Source organism: Lytechinus pictus, chromosome 12 (assembly GCF_037042905.1).
Source record: "Lytechinus pictus isolate F3 Inbred chromosome 12, Lp3.0, whole genome shotgun sequence".
Taxonomy (NCBI): domain Eukaryota; kingdom Metazoa; phylum Echinodermata; class Echinoidea; order Temnopleuroida; family Toxopneustidae; genus Lytechinus; species Lytechinus pictus.
This window is the reverse complement of record NC_087256.1, coordinates 17224516-17245462: the sequence shown is the minus strand read 5'-3', so window position 1 is coordinate 17245462 and position 20947 is coordinate 17224516. Positions and strand designations below refer to the sequence as shown.

The 20947-nt window shown below is 38.1% G+C and overlaps 2 protein-coding genes across 3 annotated transcripts in view; one reads left to right on the top strand and one right to left on the bottom strand.

The window, feature by feature from the left end:
- Window positions 1-1082: 1082 nt before the first annotated feature.
- LOC129272987 (ribonuclease H2 subunit A-like) lies at window positions 1083-18024 on the top strand. The gene is made up of 8 exons (XM_054910058.2): window positions 1083-1320; window positions 11277-11348; window positions 12290-12416; window positions 13234-13321; window positions 14039-14176; window positions 14795-14882; window positions 15587-15710; window positions 16161-18024. The coding sequence occupies exons 1-8, from the start codon at window positions 1134-1136 to the stop codon at window positions 16300-16302; spliced, it is 966 nt and encodes a 321-aa protein (XP_054766033.2). The 5' UTR covers window positions 1083-1133; the 3' UTR covers window positions 16303-18024.
- Window positions 18000-20947, bottom strand: part of LOC129273614 (rho GTPase-activating protein 19-like) — a 15865-nt gene continuing 12917 nt past the window's right edge. For both annotated transcript variants that reach the window (XM_054910678.2, XM_064107742.1), the window contains one exon: window positions 18000-20734. In XM_054910678.2, coding sequence (XP_054766653.2) covers window positions 20705-20734 — 30 coding nt within the window. In that variant the 3' untranslated portion in view covers window positions 18000-20704. The remainder of the gene's footprint in view (window positions 20735-20947) is intronic.

Sequence of the window (20947 nt, the reverse complement as noted above, 5' to 3'; positions counted from 1 at the left end):
CTCCCCCTCAAACACCTTGTTGCATTTATGTCTAAACATGATTTTATACAACAAAATACCGTCAGAAAACACTTTTTAGTCTGAGGAAAAGAATATTGCGATTTTGAGATTATTTTGTTTATCACCCTTTGTTTAATTTTATGTTTTTTTTTATTTGTCTTTTGGAGTTTGCAACAAAGTATTTTGTTTGATATACAAAGATTTTTTATCACTATATAATTTTTGTAAAGATTAATTTTTGACACACTCCACTTTGTGCAGAATGTTTGCGTTTTTTGGTGGTTTTTTTTTTACTCAAAAACTAGTTTTCTTTTATTCATTTAAAAAATCAATATGAGACCCCCCCCCCCCAAAAAAAAAGCCCATCCCTCTGCAAATCAGTGACCATTCTGAAGGGATAAGTAAATAAATGATGCGTTCGTCGAGATTTTTCAGCAATGAATAGAATTTTCACAAGATGGCGCCCTTATGATTTGTACATGTACTTTGCTTCACAATAGTACAAACAAAATATGGACAAATTATCACACTGGGAAGCAGATTTTTGTTTTAAAGTATTCTTTTATTGCTTCTTCCATTGAATACAAACATAAACTGACTTCATAAGTTTCATAACTTCCTAAAATTTATGATACATCATAATAACTTCACGAATAATACCGGGCAAGGTACCAGTAAGTACTTCATGAACTATTCATTTTCCAATTCACTGAAATAATATGATACAAAAGAAAAAAGAAAATAAACACACCCGCACACATCCCACACGCAAAAAAATTATAAAATAAATCTTTGTCCTTGAGGTCCCCTCCTTCCCAACCCACCCTCATAAATTCGAATAAAATCATGCAATGTATTTTTTAAAACCTGAACCCGGATGCCGGGCCCGGATGAAATTGACAAACTCGCTTTTTATGTTATATGTTTTTTCTGCATGTTTTAAAAATGTCATCATTGTTATTTTTCTATTCACTTAAATCAGCTTAATCCAAAGGTGAAATATCTCCCCTCCCCATATCCCTCCCCACTTACCACCTATCCCTCATCAATGCAAAGTGCATTGACTTTTTCAAACCGGAAACAGAGCTAGAGCAGAGCTAAAGCGCGCGGCAAAGTTAAATAATTGAGTAATTATGGAGGAACAAAACGACACTTCCGAAATTCCTATGGAGAGTCAAGATACAGCTGCTGTTATAGATCTGACGGAGTTTGATAAGAACAATAGTGGAAATGCCTTTATTCAATCTGAAATACCCCAGATTTGCAAAGATGAGCCTTGTTGTTTTGGAATCGACGAAGCTGGCAGAGGTCCCGTGCTTGGTAAGTACCCTACGGTACGCCACGGCGCACTTACCCCGGCCCAGGCCGGTAGACTGGCGCTAACCTCACACGGCTGCTCAGTGACAGTCAGACTAGCCTGGAGGCGTCTGGGGAGTGAAAGACTTATACTGTACGTATGGTCACTCCCCTAACGCCTGGCACTGTGTCCTATACTATCCTACACACCGAGGGAAAATGCAACTATAGAAATGCGCCAAACTGCTAGTTATGTTTAGATTCTAGCTTTAAAATTAAAACTTATGTACATGGGTAAAAATATTGGTTGGCAACGTTTGGCAAAAAATAAGTGTTGATGGATTTGAAATGACGAATAAATTAATATGAATAAGAAAAGTAGAAGAGAGTTCACTTACACTTGTTGACATCGCCATCTTTGAATCCTTTTAATTGCAACCTAGTTACGTGACGCGTATAGAGGGCGGCAAAATCATGAGCGGTGCTAGATTAAAAAGTGCTAAAATGTCCCGCTTCAACCACTGAACTAGAAATACGTGGAAGCCGTGTACACCTAAGCAAAACATCGCTGGCGAACTCGATAAGTCACATGACCGCCGCCATTTTGCTAGGTCAATTGTTCGAGAACGCGCCGCGCCGTAGAAGGCAAAATGCAATATGTTTTCTCTATGTATTTCTAGTTCAGTGGTTGAAGCGGGACATTTTAGCACTTTTTAATCTAGCACCGCTCATGATTTTGCCGCCCTCTATACGCGTCACGTAACTAGGTTGCAATTAAAAGGATTCAAAGATGGCGATGTCAACAAGTGTAAGTGAACTCTCTTCTACTTTTCTTATTCATATTAATTTATTTGTCATTTCAAATCCATCAACACTTATTTTTTGCCAAACGTTGCCAACCAATATTTTTACCCATGTACATAAGTTTTAAAGCTAGAATCTAAACATAACTAGCAGTTTGGTTTTAGGTGTTAGGGGATTAGTAGTAATTAAGCACACAACATCACATGACCCATCGGCGGGAGGAACAAACACAAGACCAGTCAGCTGTACAACACACATACCCAGCACACACACTACACACGCCATTCATCATTCCATACCCAACCCCCGGTCGTAGCGGACCTGTTATAAGAGTGCCTGGATAGAATACAAGAATAAGGTAAGGCTTTCTCCCGGTGTGAAGTTTATATGTGTATAGCGAGTGTATTATTATTTATGTTATCGGCCCACCTCTTTACTGGCGACGAGGATTAAAGCGATTTTTATTGTATTTTCGGCAAAACATTTTCTTTACTTCGCCACAGCCAACGCCGTTGCAGAATCTGCGTTGGCCGTGGCCGAATATAAAAAAGCCGCCGCCATCTTGAAAATTTTAGGCTTTTTATTAATTTGAGCTGTTTGACTCTGTTTCGTCCATAATATTAAATAAAACAAAAAGTAACATATTATCTTAGTTTGAGATTTAATTTTTTGGTGGAAAAAGTTTGATTTTTAGTTCCGTAAATATACTCTATTTTTTTACCGATCGGCACTGCCGTGCTGGCCTTGAAGGAATTCAGCGGCTAGCTCGACAGGAGCTAATCGGATTTTTTTGGACAAAACATTATACGTTGTACTGTTAGGGTAAATATCCACTCATTTTGTTGACCATATATTTAAAATTTCCCTCGTTAGGATATATTTTTGTGGCCACCGAGTGTGATTAACTTTGATGAAATTTTGATTGCGTTTGACTGTGTTTACTGATGTGGTGTGAATGGATTGCTGAATATTATTGATGTTGTGAGTTGATTATTTTATTACAAGCCTGAATTTGCTTTTCTCCTTTGACCGCCGCGCTGCTGCTGCTGCTGCTGCTGCTGTTAGTATTTTTTTGTAGTAAATATATTTCTGGGTGTTTTTTGGAGAAAACACCAGAAATTTGCTGCTGCTGCTGCTGCTGCTGTTAATTATTAGGAATTTATTATTTTTGGTCACGCGTCTCAGGAGATAAGGAAATTCAGTCTTGTATTAATTAGTTTGTTGTTGCTGCTGCTGCTGTATTGAATATTTTGCTGCTGTTGCTGTGCTGTTGTATTGTTGCTGCTGCTGCTGTATTGAATATTTTGTTGTTTTATTGCTGCTGCCGTTGTGTAATTGAATTGTTGCTGCTGCTGTTGTATAATATATTTTGTTGCTGGTGCTGCCGTTGAGTGAATGCTGTGAGCTGTGCTGCTGACATTTGTATTAAATTCATATTCAATCAATTAATTATAAATTGTATAATTAAATAAATTTTGTATATATTTAGATAAATTGTACTTGTAAATATTAACTTTTGTTCAAAAAACAGAAAAAAAATAAATAAATAATAAGAATTTATTTATTTGAAATTATTTCTATATATTTTTCATATCTTTCTTTGAACAAGTGAGCGTTCGATTGTTTGCATTTTTTCTTTTCTCTCCTAAGAATTAGGAATTTTATTTTTTAGGCAAGGTAGCCTCTGGATTTTAATTTGATTACATTCTCAGGATATTGTGAGGTTAGTTCTGTTAATTCTTTTTCATTTTTTTTCAAAAAGTTAATTTTGTCCCAGATTTATTTTGATTTTATCCGCAAGACAAAGTCTTCAGGATAATTTTTGGTTAATTACAGTTCAATTTTGGAATTTAATTTTTGTTACTGATTAATTTCTACATCAAGATGGCGAGCAACATTCCAAGAATCAAAATCAACTTTTGTTCGTCTGAGGAATTGATGAGTCTGCCCGGAGTGGGTATGGCCACCGCCAACCGCATTCTACACGCGAGGGAGGCGGCTGACCTTACTCCGGATACATTCATGTCAATACCTCACATACCGAAGGCGGAACTATTAGTTTACGCCTTTGACTATGAGCCAACAACAACGGCTCATAATGTGGACCGCAGAGAAGTGCGCTCTGAAGGAGACGAGCCTTCTACGAGCGTTCCAATAATTCCATCAAAGGAGCCCCCCGTGAGCCAGGCGTTTGAGGCTTGGCCACAGCACACCCGTGCACATAGCACTCGGGGTGCTGTAGGCCAGTCTTCTCAGACACAGGACGGGGAGGCCCCCTTATTTTTCACAGGGGGGAGGCCAGGTGGCGCTTTTACTCAGCAGCCTTCGGCCTCTCCAGAAGATAGGGCTAAGTCCCTCTGGGCAAATCAATTTTCAGGATGGAACGATGGCCTGTTCCCACCGCAGGGTCCCCACCAAGTTACCCCACCAGGACCCCAGTTCCAATGCGGTCCTCGTGCCCAGGTAGCTACCCCAGCAGGACCCCAGTTCCAATTTGGTCCTCATGCCCAAGTAGATTTGCATGGTCAGGCTCCCGGTACTCAGGGTGGCCGACCAGCAATGACCAACCAAACTACCCAGACACCTCCACATAGCTTTCCACAGGCCGCTCCAAACTTCTCGCAAGCACAGTATGATGAAATGTATGGCGTGATGTTTAGGATGATGCAGATGATGCCATTCGGAGGAATTGGACAACCAGCTCCTCCATACTGCAACCCTGCTGCCGCCTACGGTGGGTATTGCCCACCATGGGCTGGAGGCAGATATCCGCCACACTACCCTAACACTGTGGCCCCGCAAACCTCTCCCCAAGGACCATGTGACTTGCAACATGGGGGTAGCAACCCTGTGTATCAAGGCGCTGGACCCCAAAGAGATGGACATGGAGGCCCAGTATACAGTGGAAATAGAAACACCACAAGGCCATCAGCAAGTCCTGGATACTTGGGGCTGCCAATAAGAAATCAGCCGCCCCGCGTCACCAGACTTACTTCGGCCTCAAGACCTGTGGTACCAGAGTATGACGACAGAAGGCCCCCTTCTAGACCAACCTCTTTGCCGAAGACCATTTCGTTCGACGGCAAGGGAAGTTGGGCGGCCTTCTATTCAAAGTTCCAACTTTACACCGAAAGACATGGCATGTCTGATGCAGACAAGAAATATCAGCTGTGTCTGGCGTTGGAGGCCGAAGCCAGTAAGTTCATGGCCCTCATCCAGGAGAGCAATCCAAATATCGCCTTCTCTGACTTGGTTACCAAGTTGGAGAAGCGGTTCGCTCTCCAGGAGGAGCCGGAAGTTACTAGGATGCAATTTCAATCGGCTTTTCAAAGCTCGGATGAAGACATCATCAAATGGGCAGATAGGCTTATGACCCTTGCAGGTCAGGCCTTCGTAGGCCTACCTGACAAGTTCGTCCAAGAACTTGTAGTGGCAAGGTTCTGCCAAGGTGCCCAAGACAAAGATGCAGGGCATCATGTCCTGACTTCTCGGCCTGGGACATTAGATGAAGCCATGACCAAGTACAAATGGTTTCAGTTTACCCAGAAGACCATGCAGAAGCATGGCCCTAGGCTGAGAAACGAAGTAAGGCAGCTCTCTGTAGGAGAAGATAAGAATGACCTCAGGGTACAAGAGTCGTCTCCTCCGGAAGCTGCCACCAAAGGAAATTCTAGCCTTGAGGCTAGAATCAGTGCTCTGGAGGCTCAGAATGCAATGTGGGCCTCCAAGATGGATTCGATGGTTGCTGCAATCACGGATCTGTCTCGGAGTACTAAAGAACTTTTGTCGGTGTCAAGAGGCCAGCCGAGTTACTCCTCCGGCCGTGCCCCTGTCACACCTGAAAGACCAAAATATACCTCCGGCCGAGCTCCGGGTACATCAGACAGGCCGAGGTATACCTCTAATAGAACGCCGGATCGGTCAGAAGGAGGCAGAAGACCATCTTCGGGCCTTCCACCAACCGATCGGCAGCGAAACTTCGCAGGCTGCTTCAACTGTGGGGAAGAAGGCCATTTCAGTAGGGCCTGCCCCAGAGGGAGATCGCCTGCTCAGAACAGACAACTTAGGGCTGTCACCTTCGAGGAGGAGGGAAATGGACAGGGATCGGAGGAGATGGGGAATCCCCGATCCGATTACAGATCCCCACCATCTCCATTCCATTAAAGGACAGCCTCATGCCACAAGACCATGGTAGCTCACGGGCACCGGACTCACAAGCAAGTCCAGGGAGCCCAAAATTCTCTGAGGTAATAGGTGTTCCTTGGAGGAATCCACCATGGCCACCAGACATTCCTGGTGAGGTTAAAGATCAAGATATTGAAGTAGTCATTTGTAGAATTATGTCTACTTCAACATTGAGTGTTGGGTTGACAGTTGGCAAAGAGCCCATTACATCTGTTTTGGACACTGCGGCAGCTGTCACCATTATATCAGATAGGCTATTCAAACGCCTCCAGCCTCGGCCGCCCATCCTTAAGCGTGTAATCCTTAAGGGGGCTGGCCGAGACATGACAATGGACGGCATGGTGGTAGGGCCTATCAATATCAAGCTGGGTGCCCAAATACTCAGCGAGAAGATTTATGTAGCTCCGATAGCAGATGAGATGTTGTTTGGCGTTGACTTGTTACGAAAACACAATGCCAATATTAGCATCCCAAATGCTATCTTAACTATGAATGGTGAAGACCTACCAATCATACAAAGAGAAGATCCATAAAACAAGGTGATATGATTGGGAAGGCTTATAAGTCTTGATTGTAGGACCTGACGTAGAACCCTCAGAATATGTCCCATTGTGGATACTCATGAATCAGGTCTATACTCTTCATCTTCTGGATCCCTGGAGCCGCTCTATTGAGGGGCTGGCCCCAGGGGAACAGGAGTTGAGAAGGTTTCTACTTAAAAAGAAATAGATTGGTACACCTTGTCGATTGATTAGACAAAGATGTGCCATTAAGTCAAAGACAAAGGGTCCCAAATGAGGCTGTTGAATCTTTTCCTGTAATGTGCATGGAAACATCCTTCAACAAAGCCAATTCATTTGAGATCCGAATAGTTGACCCAGCTGAGGTGGCAGAGGAGCCGCCTTCTGACGATTTAGTCAAGATCATGCGGAACCAATTCCTCGAGCCCCCCTGCAGGTGGTTAACATACAAGAAAGAGCCGGCTGAAGAGACTCTGTTTCTCCTCCCGCCAGAGGGAAAGTTTTTTGTGGACAAACAGGGAACTCTTCTACCATTACAGAGAAGGAGTCATCTTGATGGAGAAGGATGAGCGTGAGGTCATGATGATTTCTGAATCACTACGACATTACATCATCCAGCTTAGTCATGATCCTCCTTCAGCAGGGCATGCTGGGATCGGTAGCTCTCAGTAATATACCGATACGGCATGTCGGAAGACACTCATCTGCATATAGCCAGGTGTGCAACTTGTAAAACAAGAAAGCGACCCGTTCTGGGAGGCATCCTATGAAACGTTTTCATGAGAGCGCCCCCTTGGAATGTGTCCATCTTGAATTCAGTATCGATCCTGGTTATGGCAGATTAAAGCAAGGGAGCTCTATTGCCTCAAATAATGGGGCAATGCTACTCCCTCGCACCTGTCTCTGTCTTTTACCTTCATTGTAAGGCTATTTATTTTATATACAAAAGTTGTATTTTATATGTGTTTATTATGCTTTATATATGTAATACGGAAAATAGACGCCTATGATTTACAATTCTTATTGAGTTATGCTTTTTGTTGAAATTGGAAAATTAGATCAGATAAGTAATAATATATATATATGTATGTATGTATCGATTTAAATATTTGCTTACTTTTTTACTTAGATACATAAACAAGGCAGAGACAAGGTAAGAATATGTTTTATGATTGATAGTGATGTACAATGTATATATTGATGTATTTATGTTATATCTATGTCATGAACAAATAAGAAAAAATAAGAAAAGAAAAAAGATCACAAAGAAAAGAAAAAAAAAGATCTCAAAAGAAAATAAAAAGATTACAGAAGAAAAGAAAAAGAAAAAAGATCACAGACAAAAAAAATGAAGGAGAAAAGAAAAAGAAAACAAAAGAAGAAAAGAAAGAAAAAAGATCAAAGAATACGAAAAAAGGAAAGAAAAAGATATGATCAAAAAAAAAAAAGGAAAAACAAATGTACGTTGATGTATATTTTATGGTTTTATGTTTAGGGTTACCTTATGTTAAGTATGTCAAGTTATGCTAAGTTATATAGAAAATGGGCCACCCAATTTTTTTAGGGTGGGGGGAAGTATGGTGTTAGGGGATTAGTAGTAATTAAGCACACAACATCACATGACCCATCGGCGGGAGGAACAAACACAAGACCAGTCAGCTGTACAACACACATACCCAGCACACACACTACACACGCCATTCATCATTCCATACCCAACCCCCGGTCGTAGCGGACCTGTTATAAGAGTGCCTGGATAGAATACAAGAATAAGGTAAGGCTTTCTCCCGGTGTGAAGTTTATATGTGTATAGCGAGTGTATTATTATTTATGTTATCGGCCCACCTCTTTAGCGCATTTCTATAGTTGCATTTTCCCTCGGTGTGTAGGATAGTATAGGACACAGTGCCAGGCGTTAGGGGAGTGACCATACGTACAGTATAAGTCTTTCACTCCCCAGATGCCTCCAGGCTAAGTCAGACCTCAGGCCCAAACTAACTAAAGCCTTGGCCCTAAGCCTTTGGCTTAGGCAAAGTCGGAATAGATATGGTATGCATGGTCATGAACTATGGTAGTTGATTGTATTACCAAACACTTTTCATGAATAAGATAAGATAAGATTCATTGATTTTATTTATAGTGTATTATACACGCTTAAAACAGTAGAGACTAGAGGCGCACGGCCAATATTTGGAGACTGTCTCCAATGTGGGAGATTATGTCCAATATCAGAGACTTTTGTAAAGAATTTGGGTATCCAATTTCAGAGACAGTCTCCAGTTTTGGAGTCCAATTTCCTTTGTTTACATTTGCTGCAAAAGGATTACCTTGGCGGCAAATAAAAATGTGATAAGCAGATTCCTCATGAAAAATTACCCCTTTTCACCGTCTACTTTAAAAATTCACCGTCTACTTTTATTTTGTTAAGGAATTTTGTTGTCAATCACACACAAAACAAATGGGCTTCTGACCTCAGTGAGACAAAATTTTGGGTGGAAAAAATCATACTTTTGTTGGTGTTGTTTCTTTTGTCCTTTTGCAAAGCAAGTCTCCAATGTGGGAGATTGTCTCCCCTATTGGAGAGAGTCTCCCATATTGGCCGTGCGCCTCTACTGTAAAAAGCCGAAACAGTTCACAGACTGATTTCCATTGGGGCCGTGTGGAATATAATATATAGTTGACATAGTAAACATTTTAAAACCAGTGTTTAACGAACAATATATATGAACAAAATATGTTAACCTAAACAGAAGCATCAATGAAATATTACAAAGGAATCATTGAAAGGAGAAGAAAAAAGGAAGAGGAAGAATGAAAAGGGAGAAGGAGAAGAAAAAGACAATGGAGAAGATAACAGAAGAAGAAAAAAGAATAATAATGATAATAAGAAGAAGACGAAGAAATACCATTCTCAAAAACGTCAATAACATACAACATGAAATATCTATCGGTAATTCGAACAAAGCAGTGCATAGATGGTAATAGTAAATGTGAACATGAAAAAGTAAAATGTCAAAGTAAATTCATGTTTCTAAAATGGACAATCGAGCACAAGAAAATGAATACATGATTTATCGTTTAAAGCTTAACACATAAAAATGACTGGAAAATTTATGATAACTAAACATGCACTGAACATAATTATAAAGCATTAAAAACTTGGTTAATACTGAAGCTTGCCATATATAAAGCAAAACATATGAAATGATTGGAAAATAATACATGTACTGGGAACAGTTAATATAAATTGTCTGTTGATGTTTGATAAAAACAATTAAACAGAATAATAGTCATTGTGATCCACATTACAAAGATAATCTCTTAAGACCTGCCTTGAAATTGTGTTTCGTTTGTGCCACTTGAATATTTGTGGGCAATGAGTTCCACATACTGGCGCCTCTGTACATAAACATGCACTTTGCAGATTCAGTCTTTATTTGCATTATTTCCAAATTGAGATTCCCACTTCTTGTGTTATGTGATCTTTCTTTAAGGGAAAATCTATTGATTATGTATGCAGGGGCTAAGTTATTGAGTATGTTAAACATCATATCAAACACATTATTCTCATGAAAACCTTTGGTCTTTTGGAAGGATATTGCAAACCCTTTGCAAAGTTTTGAGCGTATGAAATCATTTTCTGACGCGTATGGTGCGCGTGTTCGGTAATACAATCACTAACTAGATTGATTTTTTAAAACCCGGATTATTCTGTAAAAGTTATATTTCACAGCAAGATGATCTTAGCTCAGTTAGCTGTAACTTTAATTACTAGATCTAAACATTGACTCAAGGGCGACAGTATGTACATGTAGATTATAATTAGATCTCATTTGTAGACCATGTAGACAGGAATAACAATTTCTGACATGATCGTGAGACTACAATCATCTCTAGCCTTGAGGACTCCATGATGATATTTTTTAATATTTTGACATATACTTCTTCATCATGGAGCCTTGAAACTCTTTCCATACATGCATAAGCGAGACCTCCACACCCGGATGGATTTCCCTAGGAAATCCATATTCACCGGGTGAAATCGGTTTATAAGTGTGAATTTAATTGATCTTTGAACCTCCAAATGCCTAATGCGTATGAAGGGATAAAAATTATTTCACTATGAATGGCAAAAATGAGAGGTTTCTTACCAGACCGATTTCATGTAGATCCCTTGATCCGTTTGTCAACAAAGCAAATACGATAGGCCTGACCCTTGAACCGCTTCGTTATGACGTACCTTCTATTAGTGATGTTACAAATGCCGTTTTGAAGAACAATTTATACATAAAAATTATTATTTAATAAATACTAAAATTAGATACGTGATTATGAATAATAATTATGATAATTATTTATAATGACGTATTAAATTTTAGTATTTGTATAAATACAATGGAAATAAATCTAGGAATTTTTCATCTTTAAGTTCTTGTATTCTCTGCCTGATACCCAATTTCTTCTTGACAGGTCCCATGGTCTATGGAACAAGTTTCTGTCCACTGTCCTGGAAAGAACAACTTGGAGACCTTGGCTTTGCAGGTAAAACTTTAGATTTATATTGATTTGAATGTCTTCTTTTAAGATTAATCTGCCTCCTTCACTATTAAAGATTCTTGCAGATGAATAGCCTTGGTAAACTGGTGAATTTCTATCCCTGGTATCCCCTCCCTCACTCTGTGTAGTGGATTCTTATCATTCAAAGGTGGTGACTCTCCTCTACACATGTCCTCAATTTAACATCCTATCTAAGGGACAGAGTTTCCCGAATGTAACATATTCTGCATGATCTACTGGTATATAACAGGAGAGGGGTTCTTTGACACACAACAGAGTCATCATCCTGGGGTAGACACCCAGTCTGCAGGGTGCTACATAACTTTTTAGAAGCACTTACCCAGTCAGGCAAGTAAATCTTTAAATAGTTGAAATATCCTTTGCCCAAATATCTATTTCACTTGCCCGAAAAAATCCTTGAAAAAAAAGTTTTACCTTTTCAAAAGAAAGTTGGTCATTCTACTGTGAGAATTTTGCTTGCCCAATTTGGGCAAGTAGTTTTGGTCTTTACTTCAAAACACTTGCCCGACTCTAACTTTTACTTGCCCTGGGCAATCGGGCAAGTGCTTATGTAGCACCCTGCAGCCAGTATTCATCTTTATTACAATCACATTTTAAATGACTTGAATATCAATGCACTATTAAACCGTACTAGAAAGAGTCTGGTGTGTTTCTTTTTGTTTACTTGGGAAAGTATTTATTTAAATTTCATTTCAAGTCGTAATACCCAGATATCATATTTGATTCTCTGAAAGATTTCAACATCACTTCAATATCAAGTTCAGAATCAACATATATTTCTTGCAGCAGCTCTCACCTTTGTAAAACATTCATCAATCATCATCTTTTCTCCCCATACTTCTTAGTCTTTAACAAGGTGATATATTCTAATCTCAGAAGAATGGTTCATCTTTAATATATTTCAGATTCCAAGACTCTAAATGAAGAACAGAGAGAAGCATTGATGAAGAAAATCCAAGATGCTAGTGACCATATGGGGTATAAGATTGAGATCCTCTCACCAAACTTCATTGCAAATGCTATGCTTAGAAGGTGAGTTCAGAACCTTACCTAATGATGCTGAAACACCGCAATGTTTTAGCCAGCTTATGCCGGCGTACTTACAGGATATGACAAACTGTTTCAATCCTATTTCTTGATATCAAGAATTGTCATTTGTTTACAATATAAAATTATTTCATAATATTAAGAATTAAGGAATTGCATCATTCATATTAAGAAATAACATACAAGTGAAATACTAAACGGCTTGCTATACCTTGCCCCTGACCTAGTGTAACCTTCAAAATTCTTTAACTCACTATTACGGTATAAAAGCACAGTCACAGAACAATAGATTTGGCCCCCCCCCCCATATTAGTTGCTCAATGAAGGTTTTGTGGTGCTATTTAAGATATTACCCATTATTGTTTGTTGAAGGAGGGAAGTGTTAAAGTGTAAAATGAGAGCCCCATTTCACCCTTGACATTTTTAGCATTGTTATCATTGCTATTATAATGATCTCTATTGATTGGGCTCAGACTCAGAGCACCCCCCCCCTCCCTCAAGATCATCTTAATGACATGTTTTGAAAATTACTTTGGTGTAATTTTCTGAGTTGAGGTCCAAGAACTATTTTTTATTAATGCATATGTATGTTTTTCTCACTTTGAAAATGTTTCAGCTTAGTTGTTTTCATTATCAGCACTGCTGCTAAAATGTATTGCAGGCAAGAATACTTGAGGTATTCCTCTGTATTATCTTCATATAATCTTGATGAGTCAGTAGTTCATGTATTCATAAGCATAATTTGCTGTTCTCATCTTGAGTAGTATTGAACTAGATATTGATTATAATGTCTTTTAAACAGGAGTAAACATAGTTTGAATGCTGTATCGATGGACTCAGCCATTGGTTTGCTCAGGTTAGCACTAGCTGATGGTGTCCAAGTGAAAGAGGTAAGAAACAAAAGATTATTTATTATAATTCAAATATAAAACATAAATTTTTACATCTTGAATATCACATTAAAACAAAAGTTATTATAAAATTTCCCATACCAGTCAGCTTGTGGATCGGGACACAGCGGCAGATCCAGAATTTCCTATGGGAGGGGTCTAAATTTTCTTTAGAAATTTCTGACAAGCAAAAAAAAAAAGTCAAGGATAACCACATTTGTGACTTTCCTGTAAAAACTTATTATTGACAAGCAAGAGAGATAGGCTATCCCTCTATTTATATGGTACTCCTTCTCCTTGACTCCAAGGAGGGAAGGGGATCACTATCGTACAGATGGATGGAGGGGGGACTTTGGGAGCCATAGCCCCCTAAAGTTTTCATGACCAAGAAAAAAAAAAGAGAAAATGACGGAGAAAAGGGTGAAATATGATATCATTTTCTGAATAGTTTGTCAAACTTAAGTCTGTCATGAAATTAGATTATTGCAGTAAAAAGTAAAAGAAGAAAAAAAAATTCTCACTAACTTGCTTTTTAGAAATGTTGCTCCATAAGCCACATTTTTACCCAATACACCATGGGGTGTACTGTGTGAGTTATCATTCTTAGTGATCTTCAGGCCCAATGATTAAATCTCATCTCTTACATTTGTTCTTGATTGCTCAATGTAAGCTGTTCAAGGAAAGAAGGTTATCATTCATGTGTGTTTATCCTTGCAGGTATATGTTGATACTGTAGGGGATGCTAAGAAGTACCAGGATAAACTATCCGGTCTCTTCCCTGACCTTGAGATCACCGTCACACCAAAGGCTGATGCCAAGTTCCCCATTGTCAGTGCTGCTAGTATATGTGCGAAGGTTAGTATGCTGGAATGCTCCCCAGGGAGTGGAGAATGTGCATACACTGTATGGTGGCACTACAGAATCTAATGACCAGGGTTATATGATATATACCTCCAAAGCGCTTTATGGAGACATTGCTCGAATGTGATTTATTAAAGAAGAATATTATTATTATTTCTTTTAATGCACAAGTTTGTATGTAGGTATTCAATATATTTGTCTAATCCATTATGTATTCCTTTGGATTTTCAAATTTTTTTTTGCTGTTTTAATGGACTTCCATGCCAACAATTAAACAACCAAAGTGAACTCTGAATCAACCGTGCAGACCAGAAAGAACGTGAAATTGTCATAATTCATGAATTTTAGGATGAAACCGACTTCCATTGACTTTGTACACTGGTCACAAGAATTAGGCATTTTGTGCAGAATGTTGACTCATGGAAAGCTTTGAAGCATTTTGATGCTACACTCAAATGTCTTGAAAGTTGCGTAAGACTTTAAAGAAAAATTCTAATAAAAGTGCTTGTTTCATAATAATTTCATAAAATGTGTGATGGAGTCGTCAATCATATATTTGATCAACCTTATAACTCGAGCCTTATTTGATCTCTTTGTTATGCAATCTTGTAGGTCACGAGAGATAGAGCAACGACTGGATGGAAGTTTGTTGAGAAGAGTGATATTGATACTGAGAACTATGGCAGTGGATATCCTAGTGGTAAGAAAACAATTCAGTTTACAAAAAATCCTAAAGTGCATACCATATTCTATTTAACTGAATTATTATTTTTTTAAATACTATTTTGTAGGATTTATTAGAAGCCCCATCCCAACCAATAGCTTTATATAGACTCATACATGTACACAGTCTTCTTACATGTTCTTCATCTTTATTTTTTTTCAATTAGGCCTACCTATCTTTCTATGTCACTTTATAGTTGTACTATCTTCATAATTCAACATTTTTTAAGATCATATTTTGTTTAGTATGTATCTACTGCTTATAAAAATATTTTTGTTAAAGCACTATACATGTATGTATGTGAATATTATTGTTATTGTTGTTGCTGCTGCTGTTGCTGTTACTGGTTACTGGTGCCCCCCCCCCCCCTGATGTATCTACTGCTGTTTAGTATGTATCTACTGCTTATAAAACAATATTTTTTGTTAAAGCACTATACATGTATGTATGTGAATATTATTGTTGTTGTTGTTGCTGCTGTTGCTGTTACTGTTGTGATGATGATGAAAAGAACATTAGGCATATTTAATAGAAAAAGTTGAGAGTCAGAATGAGATTGTATATGAAAAGCTTTTTACCTCCTCAAAATCCCTGGGACCAACAACATATTTGAATGAAAGAGCCTGAAAGTAAACTATGTCCATTCATTTTTTGTTTTTCTCCTTGCTTAAACCCAACAGATCCTGCAACCAAGAAGTGGCTTGCTGGAAATGTTGATCCTGTCTTTGGATTCTCACAGTTTGTACGCTTTAGTTGGTCTACGGCAAGCACTATCTTGGATGACAAGGCCTTCCCTGTGCAATGGTGAGTGGCTCTAAAGAATGAATCTAATTTGAAAGCAAGTTATTCGCAAGAATGTCTGGTCCTCCCCAAAATGATTTTGCATTGATATCATTCGGGTAAATCAAACAAACATGATTGTAAAATCAATCTAGATTGTATAAGAAATATCGAACTTACAGCAGGGATACAGAATAAAGCTAGAGTATTTTTCATTGATGTAAATCTAGTAAAGTGAGCTGACTTTTTAGTTTACATTTTTTTGCATGTAAACTCAAATATTACTTGTTTTCATGGATGTGTGGGATGAATTGTAGAATATCACCACACAATTTTCTGTGAAAATGTTCAGTGATTTCATTTCCACAAGGAAACCATTTACCAATTTGTCCAGTAGTAGATCCAGAGTTTATTCATGCAAATATCAATAATGAGATAATAATGGAGTCTTTTTTGGTCTCTTTATGATAACAGGGAAGATGATGATGAAGAGGATGAAGCAGCTAAAGGAAGTGCCTCACTGCTGACGTTCTTCGCTCCGAAGAGTGCAGACCCTCGACAGAAGAAACACCAATTCTTTAATGAGAGAGACTTGAAACAAGTCACTGTAATGTGATTTGTAACTGGAGTACTAGTTGAAGAAGTGTCTGTCTGCTACTGTTCACCATTCTCAAAGAGTGTAGTCCTGCAATAGGAACATCAATTCTTCAACAAGAGCGACTTGAACAAGTTACTCTTCTGTGATCTGGACCAAGAGCGGGCTAACATTCTTTGGCCCAAGAGTGCAGACATTCGCCAGAAAAAATACAAATTCTTCGAGAGAGCGATATGAAACAAGTTAATGTGATATGATGTAGAACTAGAGCATCAGCTGAAGGAAACACCTTGAGTGCACACCCTCTGAAAAAGAAACTCCAATTCTTCAATGAGAGAGACAGATCACTGTGATGTGATGTGGAACTGGAGTTCCTAAATTTAACAAAATGAAAGGGTCATTTTCTGTGAAAGGGCAAAATGTGTGTCATTTACATAGACCTCCAAGCAATATCATGTCTCTTAAAGCGTGAGCATTTATATATATTTGGGGCTGTTCCTCAGACTTAAGTGTGAGTTATGGCCACCACACACCCTATGATTGGTCTCCAGCTCGATTTTTTAGTAATTTTTTTTTATATTGATGTGAACATTGGAACATAAAACATTTGTCCAAAGTAATGATTAATTAAATTTATGAATATTGCGTTAAGAGTGTAACATCGAAGGAATTCAAATTTGATTGTTAAGTCATGGCAAACATACAATATGCTACAATTTAAAGCAAATGTGGACCTTACTGCAAACTGAAGGCTCGCTGTAATCTTTCACAAAATTCAAAATTGATATTCTGGTAGTTATGTGGCTACATGACCCTGGGGAGCAGATGGTTTTCAGGGGATGCTGCGTATGTATGTAATTTACCATAGGCAGCACTTCTAAAAATCAATTTGACCAGGTTATTGCTCCCAAAATGATGATTTGGGATACTGGGAGCAATAACTGTTAACCTATTTTTTTGCTTGTCATCACCCCCCCCCCCCCCCCCCCCCCGACGACTACCATCTGAACAAAACCCCTGCACCCCCTATTTAAAAATCATTCCCAGGGCGCTGTATGACTGGTGCTTTGATGGCCCGTTAAATTAAAACCAAAATGAAAGGTTTTGGAAGAAACCATATAAATTTAATATTCAACCTGTATCATTTTGTAAGCTTTCTTTATAGTATGTATGTAATGGTAGGAATGAAAGCTGTTTTCTCTTTTGCTTTTTCAACTTGCGCTTATGGTGCTGGGGGTGGGGGGTGAATAAAAGAAATTATCACAATTTATGAAAAGCTCAGCTTAGAAAGTTATTTTTATGTGTCCTGAAAATAGTATGATTAAATACAATTCCCAATTGTCAATTCATCACGGAGGATCATGTAAAATAACAATCCAGAAATACATGTTCTACAATGTACAGAAACTATTTACAGCATATGACATCATCCATAAGTTGCACACTGCAACCATTTTCCCGATGTATACATACATGCAGTCAAATCTGCATAGGTTGACCTGTAAGTCGAATTCTTCCCAAGTCAAACCACTGGTCCCAAGATATTCAACTTAGACAGACTTCCCTGTACATTTACCATGTTTTCCAACCAGAAAATCTAGCTGTATATGAAGGTGAATCTGCCCAAATTGAAATTGTTTTTTAACTTCCATGGAATTCTATAGGTTGACTTATACTGTCATACACATGATAACAATACAAAGACAAGATGCTATAAATTGTGGTTAGCATAGAGTATATTTATTTGCATATATACAATACTTACAAAACAAGTCTGAGCAAAGTAAAATGCCCCATTACACATTAAGAAATATGAGCAAAATCGTACAGTGTACATGTGTTATTAAATAGTAATAGCCAGTCACAGTAGAAGTACAAAATTATAAAATAATCTTTCATATTTACAGCAAGAATTACAATTTCAGATCTAATGGCAAATCAAGGAAAATTTCACTACAGAATCTGGAGAGCGTTTCACCGTTTGTCCTCTGACACGTCCGTGACACAAAAATTACAGGACCCTGGTCTAAATAATTACTCTGACTTGGGCAATTATTTCATTTTCGAGAACTTAGGGAATATTATGCAAAATTAATCGTAGATCAAATCACAATTGCCAAAGGTATGCATTCAATATCTCTTGTATATACATGTATAATATGTGTATGAAATATTTTGGATGAAATAAAAAAAAATATATTAAAAACACCTTAATTGACTGAAGCGTTCCTTTATGTGATCCTTCCTTTATCATAAAGATGGATATTAAGTAGAGGATTAAAAAAAAATCTTCATGAAATGTTGGATATGTGATTCGAGATACTGTACAAGAGGGAAGGAAGGGGTAGGTGTCCTATTCATGTGCTCTAGGCCATGCATGTGTACAGACCATGGGGGGTGTTTCACACAGATTTATGCACTTAAATGCCGACGAGTACACGATATGAAACACGCAATCTTATTGATCAATACGCAGTAGTGCGTGTCCTTTTGGCATGATCTGACCAATGTGGTCATGCCTTTTATACCGCACACAAAGTGCGGCATCTAAGTGTGACTCTAAGTTATACTTAACTCTTTGTAAAACATCCCCCAGGATTGAGGTAATAATTAACTCCAATAGAAAATCTGTCACAAAATCTATTCCAAACTCAAGTCCAATTAATAAGTCTAATTAAAGCGAACAATTACCATTGGTGAAAGTGATATGACATATTTGAGGTGATGGGGGTGGTTCTGTGTATCTACTTTCTGAAGCAAAGCTGAGATATTAAAGATAGCATACATCTGCATTCATATCCCTGCGGAAGTGATAGTTTGTCATCCAATGAGACCAAATGGTGATTATTTGCTTTATATTCCATATCGGAAATGATCTCATAGAAAGAAAAATATATTCCCGTTTTAAAAAAATTCATCAAAACTGATTTATAATTTTAGCATTCCATGACCCAAACTTGATTTAAAAAAAATGAGATGTCTAAATGAAAAATTGTCCTCAACGTTGTATAAAAAAAAAGGTTACCATTCCATTACAATAAGTTTTGTACATCATCCTATTTACAATGTTATATCTATGACAAAAATGTACAAATTGGTAGGTATACATGGTTACATTAATGTTCTACATTTTGTACACACACATGTAATAATATGTTCAAAAGTATGCTTTGTTTTATCACAAGCTTGACATTAAGTGGATAACCCATTGTCCAACTTGAGCAGTCAATATTTGTCTCATACACAGTACTGTGAACCTCATCCAACTACTCTACAAGTGCTGATTTCTATCTATGATTTTACTATGTAAGTCAACACATGTCTCTCAGTCAAAACTAAATATCAGGATTTATGAATTATGAATTTTGTCATTTTCTTCAAACCACTGAAATAGACCACTGAAATAGAGAAGTTTAATTTTCATGACACACTGATCATGCGGTGATTCTAAAGTTACCAAAGTCATCCAAGAGCACACAGACTTTTAAAAAGCGTGACCCATGTCAACATAAGTGCGTGACAAGTCTTGTACACTTCTGCATGGTGGTAGAGTCCATGTCGTAATGATAAAAGCACATGCAGGTGCACACCGAAAATTCCAACTTATCCCTCAAGAACTATTCAGTTATGTCGTGGCATCTCCTAGCAAAATTTTCAGAAATGGCAAGACAAATCACCTCATGAAAGTTAATTTTACATATTGAATTTAGCTTCTTGTGAGAGGTTCAATATTTAAAAATAACCCCTGAAACTTACGACAGGATAACGCAAGCCACATATCATCGTGAATAAACTTTTAAAGGTTTGACTGGTCCACAAATTTGTGAAGCTTGGCAACACATCATATGCATCCTCCTCCTACCACTACATATTTTGGGTCACATTCCATTCATTCAGAACACGGAATGTTGCAGAACTTTGTGGTTGAGCTATTTTTTTTTCACTATTAAAATCTGAACATGTCTTAATGCAGCCTGTACCATGTGTGGGGAAAAGACTGTAGCACTGAATAAAATCTGAATGCATTTATATTTCTGCCTTTCATACAGAAAAGATCTAATGAAAATAATAATAATAGTTACATTTATATAGCGCTTCATACGTTGGTTTCTAAGCGCTTTACATTGTAATTATTATTACCCCGGTCATAGGATCCATCACTGTCCCACACATAAAGTGCACCATCTCTACTCCCTGAGGAGTATCCTGGCCAGGCAACCATTTATCGGTGTGCACGTGCTAATCTAATCACATTGACGTTCACATCCTACCCAGTACCCATTAACACCTGGATGGAGAGTGACAAATGTGGATAAGTGCCTAATGAGACAACAGTCTTTCATGATAGCCATGGATTGTCTGTTTCATTCTGTGCATGTAGATAGGAGTCGAGCTGATAAAGATGCAGTCTTTCCTGTTTTACTCAAACAGCGGTATGCAGTTGCCTTTTATCCTAATAAAAAAGGAGAAAAGAACAAACAAGATGGAAGTCAGCATTACTGATGGATAACGTCTTGGGTTAAAATCCCAAAGCAGCATTCGCGTCCTTCGGCAAGGCATATATGTACTTATACTACTCCCTACCAAGGTGTAATGAATGGGTTCCTGGAAGTAGGAGGGAATTTCCTCTTGGGGCTTGCCATAAATTTCAAAATTGGTAAACTAT

Bases quoted from the DNA above. Each gene is read 5' to 3' on its own strand.
- LOC129272987 (XM_054910058.2), top strand. From the start codon at position 1,134: ATGGAGGAACAAAACGACACTTCCGAAATTCCTATGGAGAGTCAAGAT. The intron at 13,322-14,038 runs GTAAGAAACAAA...TTATCCTTGCAG, and splicing joins ATGGTGTCCAAGTGAAAGAG to GTATATGTTGATACTGTAGG. The intron at 14,883-15,586 runs GTAAGAAAACAA...TAAACCCAACAG, and splicing joins TGGCAGTGGATATCCTAGTG to ATCCTGCAACCAAGAAGTGG.